This window comes from Galeopterus variegatus, unplaced genomic scaffold, assembly GCF_000696425.1.
Source record: "Galeopterus variegatus unplaced genomic scaffold, G_variegatus-3.0.2 Scaffold780, whole genome shotgun sequence".
Taxonomy (NCBI): Eukaryota; Metazoa; Chordata; class Mammalia; order Dermoptera; family Cynocephalidae; genus Galeopterus; species Galeopterus variegatus.
In genome coordinates this window covers 472,433-481,236 of record NW_007726891.1, presented here as the reverse complement: position 1 = coordinate 481,236, position 8,804 = coordinate 472,433, and the positions used below count along the sequence as shown (strand labels likewise).

The 8,804-nt window shown below is 43.4% G+C and overlaps 1 protein-coding gene across 1 annotated transcript in view; it reads left to right on the top strand.

Annotated features, from left to right (window-relative positions):
* The window catches only part of TENM2 (teneurin transmembrane protein 2), a gene marked incomplete at its 5' end in the record, with an annotated part of 173,606 nt that overhangs the window by 27,867 nt on the left and 136,935 nt on the right, over nt 1–8,804 (top strand). The window contains one exon of the mRNA XM_008572405.1: nt 4,874–5,068. Coding sequence (XP_008570627.1) covers nt 4,874–5,068 — 195 coding nt within the window. The remainder of the gene's footprint in view (nt 1–4,873; nt 5,069–8,804) is intronic.

The window sequence follows — 8,804 nt, the reverse complement described above, 5'->3', positions numbered from 1 at the left end:
GGGGGGGGACCGGGTTGGTGTGGGGGACCCAACCCCCGGGGCGGGGGCGCCGCCGCACTTCCCAAGCGGCGCACTTATCCAGTGCGCCACCGGGCCGGCCCTGCACTTTCCATTAATATTATCTGACACTCTTCTGGTGGTGGTGGTAGCGTGTGTGTGTGTGAGTGTATGTGTGAGAGTGTGTGTGTGTGTGTGTGTGTGTGTGTGTGTGTAAGAGAGACCTACTGCACTTTTCATTTTATTGACCCTTGAATGTAGATTGGCAATTCAGTTTGAAATTTCACAAGGGACAACACCCATTAATTGCCTACCAAGTGTCAGCTACTGCTGTGAGTCCTTCCACATGTTATCTGACTTAATCCTACCATCAACTCTGAGAGACAGTTTTTTTGAAAGGGAAACTGGGTCTTAGCAGAGTTCAGTCATCTTGCCAAAATCCCACAGCTGGTAAATGATGGGCTGGGTTTTGAACCCAGGTCTTTCTGGCACCAAAACCCTTGCTCTTTCCACTTGTACTTCATGCTACTACTTGGCAGGGTATGGAGTCAGAGTCATTTTTCTATAACCTGTCATAAAGAAATAATGTAGATGGCATGATAGTAAAAATATGAGTTATTAGTACGGGAGGTTCCCCACTTCACATCCAGCCTCTCAAGTGAGGATCAGGCTGAGCATTAGGCATTGTGTTGCTCTGGGTTGAGTTATATCTGGGAATGAATCGGTTACCCCAGAGGAAAGGTGTTCTTCATGCAGGTCAGCCCAGCAACCACCGGAGGTCGCTCATCCGGCATTTGTCTGCACTCTCCTGTCCTGATGGCAAATGGATTTCTAGACAGTTTTATTCCTCCAATTATCCTGTCTTCAGCTTTTTTACATGGCATCAGCCACGCCCATTGAATGCCATGTTTTCCAGCAAACATGGGGTTTTGCATTTTTGACCACACTCCCAGCGAGCGAGCATGCAGCAAACCTATTGAAGGAAGGCCATGTGTGGAATGGGAGAACTCTCTGACCTGACTATCTTCCATTTTTTTCCCTGAGTAATTTAAGTAGGTCACATTTTAAATTTGATTTCCCAGGCACCTGGTTTTGAATAAAGCCCATTCTTACTTCTAGATAGTCCTGGAGTTTATGCAGAAGAGAAACAGTTTCACTATAAATAAAGAAAATAATTCTAACTGTATATTATTAATTAATTAAGACAATAATTATTTGCTCCTTATTTTCTACCCTCTTCCACCTTTTGGGAGGAAGGAGGGTGCAACAGGACACGAGCAGTGGTGATTTGATGTCACTTTCTCTGCCGTCCATGGCTGCTCATGCGGTATACAACCCTCAGGTCAGAAACAGCCCTTGGAAGCTCACTTGACTACACGTGTAGCCACACTTCTCACTGTTTTCTTATTCCAGTGTGCCGGGGTGGAAGGGGGGTGAGAAATGATGCAGATTCTAGTCTTTCCACCAGGAGATACCATGAAGGTTACCTAATCAGAAATGACAAGTAGGTATTCTCTTGAATGCCAACCCTGCCTGTTTGCAGGTCTCAGCCTAGGCACTACATTGGAGGTTTTGAGGCTCTGTCTAGGCTCAGAGGGACAAGATGCTGTGATCAATTAATGATGTCTGAAGAGGTGCAGGAAGAAGAATAGTACTTTGTGTGCACATATTTACCATCCTAACCTAGAGCTTAGAACGAGTCTCATGAGGAACTGCATGGAAAAACTTACTGTCTTCAAAACTTTGAGAAAGTCCATAGTTTCTCATGCTAGTCATATTTTCACAGTCCCTCTTTTGAATCTTGGGCACCCTGGGTTCAAAGCTCTTTCCTCTACCCCATCAGCATCTATAGTAACTCTGTACAAAACCCTCTGCTTAAACATCATGTAATAGAAAGCATGCTCCCTACATTTAAAGAGTAAATCTAAATTCAACATGTGGGGCCAGCCCGTGGGCACCCTGGGTTCAAAGCTCTTTCCTCTACCCCATCAGCATCTATAGTAACTCTGTACAAAACCCTCTGCTTAAACATCATGTAATAGAAAGCATGCTCCCTACATTTAAAGAGTAAATCTAAATTCAACATGTGGGGCCAGCCCGGTGGCGCACTGGAGAGTGCGCTGCTTGGGAGCACGGTGGCACTCCCACTGAGGGTTCGGATCCCATGTGGAGACCGGTTCCCGCTCACTGGCTGAGCGTGGTGCAGGCGCAACACCGAGGGTTGCGATCCCGTTGCCGGTCAGTAAAAAAGACAAAAAAAAGGAAAAATAAATAAATAAATAAATAAATTCAACATGTGGCTTTCATGTTCTCACTGACGAACACATTCTTCTCCTCTGGTACATTCAAAAGGATAGGAATTCTACTGGAAATTGTGCCCTTAATAGTTTTCCTAACTGTCTTATTATAAAGTATTTTGGTGGAAAACACCTCCTCCATCTTATGTCAACTGTTGAGATGTTTTTGTTTCAGATCAGTTTGCAATTTAGGTAAAACACGCACTTCCCAAGAAAAAGGTATTGTGTGCACAAAATGAGCCCCGCTCCAGAAACTATTCTTTCCACATCTTTCATAAGTAGCCATTTAATACTTGCCTGTAACCCCACCACTTGGGAAACCCTGAATATCAGGAACATAGAAGAAATATTGACATAATCAAGCCTACACTGATGAACACAGCACTGGAAGGAAATCGACAGTGATAAACACAGCTCCTGTCCTCGAGTAGCTGACTATATCTTTGGGAAGTTAGACACTCACAGAGGAAAGTTAATTACTATAAAAACTGAATAGAAACTTGACCGCAAAAGGGGTTGAATAAGGCCGGTGGGGCCCTTGTGTGGGAAGTGATGTGATTGGATATGCAGTTGCTTCATGGCATGAGAGATCACCGGGTTGTACATGTGTGTGTGTGTGTGTGTGTACACACATGTGTAGAATTCTTAGAACCCATGCATTTTAAATCATGGGTAACACTAGGAATCGCTGAAATATCTACATGGGTCATTTCTGAAGGTCTCTAAATGCCAGATGCACAGATGGAGCAGTACTCCCATTTTAGGCCCAAATTGGAAGGCAGGTTGGAAAGTTGGGTTTTTTGGTTTTTGTTTTTTTTAATTTTTAAAATTTCTTCCAAATTTAATTTTATTTTGTCAATATACAATGTGGTTGATTATTGTGGACCATTACTGAAACCTCCCTCCCTCTTCCCTCTCCCCCCTCCCTCCCAACGATGTCCTTCCTGTTTGCTTGTCGTATCAACTTCAAGAAATTGTAATTGTTGTGTCTTCTTCCCCCCCCAGTTATTTTTGTGTGTGTGTGAATTTATTTATTTATTTTTAGCTCCCACAAATAAGTGAGAACATGTGGTATTTCTCTTTCTGTGCCTGACTTGTTTCACTTAATATAATTCTCTCTAGGTCCATCCATGTCGTGCAAATGGCAGTATTTCATTCTTTTGTATAGCAGAGTAGTATTCCATTGTGTAGATGTACCACATTTTCCATATCCACTCATCCGATGATGGACATTTGGGCTGGTTCCAACTCTTAGCTATCGTAAAGAGTGCTGCGATGAACATTGGGGGGAAGTTGGTTTTTTTTTACAAACTGATGCTAAAATGGGAAATCCAAAGCCTAAAGCAAACCACTAAAACCCATTCTTGATGAACTACAAAAGGGGACAGGAATTGGCACAATTAAGCCCAAACTGGTGAAAACCGTAGGTACTCTCACACCAGACAATCCACTGATTTTCAGCCTTCTCCCCATCCATGGATGCAGGAGGGTCCCAGCTGAGATGGGAACTACTAAAGATTTCATGTCGTTGACCTGCCTTCTCACTTCTTTCTTTTTAAAATAGGCCAGGCATAGCTAACCTTTGTACTTTATTCCACCTGTTATACTTTGTAGTGTGCATGGTTATAGTAGTCCCCATTATCCGCAGGGGATATGTTCCAAGACCCCTGGTGGATGCCTGAAGCTTTGGGTAGTACCAAACTCTATGTATACTGTATTTTTTCCCATATGTACATACCTATGAGAAAGTTTATTTATAAAGTAGGCACAGTAAGAGATTAACAACAATAATAATAAAACAGAATGATTTTAATAACCTACTGTAATAAAGTTATGTGAATGTGGTCTATGTGTATCAGAATATCTCACTGTGCCATACTCGCCCATGTTCTGACTGTGGTTAACTGGGGGTAACCAAAACTGCGGAAAATGAAACCATGGATAAGGGGAACTACTGTACTTCTTCATGGCATAGACAAGGAAACTGAGGCAGAGAGAGATTAAGTGACGTCACTATGTTCCATTCCCCTTCTTTCCTTTTAATGAACATAAACTTATCAAGAATAGGAGTTGACTAATCTGAGGGTAGAATAATCAGCAAAATGGATTCTGATCCCCAATACCAACCACAACAGTAGCAACAACAAGGAAGTCAGTTAACTTAGTTAAGGGCACAGCTTCAGAGTCGACCAACCTGGTTTCCAGCTGGGCTCCCTGACTTGTGAGCTCTGTGACTTCAGGCAAGTGATTTCCTCAGCCTGAGCCTCATCTGTCAAATGGGGGCTGTGTTTGTAGCCTCCACCACATAGGGTGATTATGGTGATTAAGTAATAGATTGCACACAAAGCATTCTATACTGTTCCTGGCACATAACAAGCATTTACTAGTGGTAGCTGCTGTTATTAATAGCTTTTTTGTTGTTTATTTGAAGATGGCTCTGCACATCCATGGCCAAGGTCCCCAGCCTAGAACATTGTCAGCAAAGCCACAACGCCAGGCAGGCACTACCTCCTTTGACTTACACAGCCCCTTGGACGTTGGGCCCTTGTGACCTGGTGCTCTGTCTTCGATTGTTTCAGCCGCCTGCCCGGTCCTGTGCAGCGGGAATGGACAATACTCTAAAGGGACGTGCCAGTGCTACAGTGGCTGGAAAGGCGCAGAGTGTGACGTGCCCACGAATCAGTGCATCGATCCTTCCTGTGGGGGCCACGGCTCCTGCATTGATGGGAACTGTGTCTGCTCTGCTGGCTACAAAGGCGAGCACTGTGAGGAAGGTAAGCACCACGGGGCCCGCGCTGGGCAGCGGTGAAGGCATTTGCAGGACCTGGCCTTTGCTAATGAGCCCAGTCCTGGGCTCCATGTTTTGCAAAGCAAGCTTTAACATCTGGCACAGAAAACTTCAAACTCCTTGGCCTTGATGAACTTTAGTTGTAGAACAGAANCCAACCTGGTTTCCAGCTGGGCTCCCTGACTTGTGAGCTCTGTGACTTCAGGCAAGTGATTTCCTCAGCCTGAGCCTCATCTGTCAAATGGGGGCTGTGTTTGTAGCCTCCACCACATAGGGTGATTATGGTGATTAAGTAATAGATTGCACACAAAGCATTCTATACTGTTCCTGGCACATAACAAGCATTTACTAGTGGTAGCTGCTGTTATTAATAGCTTTTTTGTTGTTTATTTGAAGATGGCTCTGCACATCCATGGCCAAGGTCCCCAGCCTAGAACATTGTCAGCAAAGCCACAACGCCAGGCAGGCACTACCTCCTTTGACTTACACAGCCCCTTGGACGTTGGGCCCTTGTGACCTGGTGCTCTGTCTTCGATTGTTTCAGCCGCCTGCCCGGTCCTGTGCAGCGGGAATGGACAATACTCTAAAGGGACGTGCCAGTGCTACAGTGGCTGGAAAGGCGCAGAGTGTGACGTGCCCACGAATCAGTGCATCGATCCTTCCTGTGGGGGCCACGGCTCCTGCATTGATGGGAACTGTGTCTGCTCTGCTGGCTACAAAGGCGAGCACTGTGAGGAAGGTAAGCACCACGGGGCCCGCGCTGGGCAGCGGTGAAGGCATTTGCAGGACCTGGCCTTTGCTAATGAGCCCAGTCCTGGGCTCCATGTTTTGCAAAGCAAGCTTTAACATCTGGCACAGAAAACTTCAAACTCCTTGGCCTTGATGAACTTTAGTTGTAGAACAGAAAAAGCCTATAGAATTGGTTCTGAAAGGAATGTTTCGTTTTACCCTCCTTTATAGAGATTAGTTCCTTTTCTCTTTCTCTTTTGTTTTTCTCTTTAAATTGCTCTCTCTACCTTTGTCTCCCTGTCTTGTCTGTCCTTCTACTCTTCCTCCTCCCCTTTCTTCTCCTTCTTTGCTTCTTTTTCTTCTTTCCCCCTCCCTCTTTTCTCATGCCTTATTTAAAGACATCTGAATTGGAAATTACTAAAACTATCCAGAGGAAAATAACAAGAATCCCTAAGTCCCCTGTCTTCCTCAAACCTGTTTTTTAAAGCTGTTCCTGGTAATCTAAGACCCATATATGTCTGTGTAAATACTTCAGCAAAAATTAATATCAATAGAGACCAGTCAGCCTTGAAAGGCGATAAGTATTCATGTCATTTAGAGACACCATGTAGGGCAAATTATCCTAGTTGCCTACAGTCACATAGAACTAGAGGAAAGTGAGTAAGCAGCACGAGGGTGGGATTTGATGAATACCAAAGAGCTCACTATAGCAGACATTTAAGCACACATGGGTAAAAATCAGGGTGTCATAAACTGAATCCAATCTGACAAAATACGGTCAGAGACCAGGCTTAGAGATCAGGAGAGGGCCATAGGAGAGAAAGCACAGGAACAGGGAGGTATTTAGAAAGCAGCTCTAACTAGTCCTATTTACTCTGGTTAGTTCTTTCAGAAGAGTGATTTGGTACCAAGGTGGGACCAACTTGCAGTACTTATAAAGCAAGAGAACTCACCCAAGTGGCCTGTCAACAACCCCCCTCTGTATTACACTTCCAGAATATAGTCTCTAGTTGCCTGTCTCTTACTTCTTACCACACAAAGGATTGACCACAGTTGGTAGGAATGTAAGAACCTAGGCCCTCTCAGCCCCTTGCCCGCTCTCCAACCTCTGAATTGACTCGATCATCGTCTTCCAGCTGTAATCCTTTTCTCTAAGTCCATCTCCCCGTGAAACATTCCCATATGACTCAAACAGCCCTTTTCCCTCCATGTTCCCAGTGGAAATTAAGGTGTCAACTCACCCAACAAACTAGGGGAAAAAGTGAAGCCCACTGCCTACTCTGTGTGAGACAGCTTGAGATGACCACCCAGGATGTCCCCATGGAAAAGATCCCACTGGACACCATTGCCTGTGTTCTCACTCAGGTTCCCATGAACAAGCTGTTAATCAGAGATCTCAGGCTCTATGAGGTTCCCAGATGCTAGTGGATCCATTCTCCTATCCCATTAACTTACAGATCTCCAGAATTCTATACAAAATAACCCATCGTTACAGCTCTCATGACAAAGTAATGACAGTGCCATATCCTTAGATACACACACATAGGCTTCCCTTGTGAAGTACCCCATTTCATAGATTTTAGAACTATGGCTACAGAGTCAGCTTCCATGACATTATTCTTCTAAGATTTTTCATTATATCAGTGGTAATGCCCTTAATGGGGCCCAAAGTCTGACCCCCAGATCCTTACCTGCTCAATTCTCTATATATTTTTTCCCTCTATTATAAAAGGTAGCCTCCCTATGTCTGCATCATAAAATGCAATTGGAAGTTTGGATGGAGGAAATACTGATTTAATAACCCTGCTTGAAAGGTTAAAGTTCTTGAAGATGAATGGATTGCAGGAGGCAAAACTGCATTCAATGAAAACATGGGAGAGGCCAGTAATATGACAAGAAAGGTTGAAACGACCTTTTGCATACATCATTTGGCAAGAGGAAAGTGCTGGGGCAATGACATTGCCAGTCTTAGAATTTTTTCCCCTCTAGTAAAAATTGTGCACATCTGTATGAGTGGAATTTCAAGAGATTTCTCAACTTTCTTATTATCCCAACAAGTCTTATTTAAATGTTCAGAGTGAATTAACCATCCAACAAAGCAAGGAAGCCATGCGGATCATTATGAAAGGATGAAATTTCCTCTATTGATTTCTGCTACCCCAAAAGAATGAACCAAGGTGATTCATACACTGTTTTCAAAATAGGAAATGGAATCAGAAAGCCTGCATCAGCACTTTTTCTTCCATTTAGCTTTTTATTTCTGATATTCATCATAGTCATAACAGTCAAACGATTTACCTGAAATGACCATGGCAATGAAATCAATAGTTGCCATCCTCCGTTTTTGCTGCATAAACATTGTTGTAGTATTAACAAATTTGCACAGGAAAATGAGAGGATGTGTGTGCGAGGTTTCATTCAATGATGACTGAGAGAGTGGGAAGGTGATGAGAGAGGAATTGACATATTAGTTTAAGTCAGCCATGTTTTCATGTCAGTTTCATGGTTGAGTCATTTTTCAATGACATTTAACTTCATAAATGTAATTCATGGTTCTTCAGGGGTTTATAGTACATATTGTTTGTAAAACTCCTTGACCTCCTTTTTTATCCTAAGGGATAGAAATTGCATTCACAACCCTTTTTTGTCAAACCTACAGAGGGCTCAAGACTAAATGAGTTCTAATGATTTCAGCTGCCAGGGGGCTGGTGTTTCGAGGCACATGGTACTTAGCTGGTAAAGGCCACTGTCCCCCTTTTAAGTATAACACTATTTCTATTTATAAAGCTCCACAAAATGCCATAGTTCTTCCTGCCTGCTAAAGACTCTAAGGACATGCCCAACAAGACTGTCTTATGAAATGGGAACCAAATTTAAAATTCATAGTGAAACTTAAGACTGCTCCTCTTAAAGTTTGAACTGAGTTATTCCATCAGCTACAGTAATTATAAAGCACAAGGTGCATATTTATTGGTACCACTGACCAGAGAAAG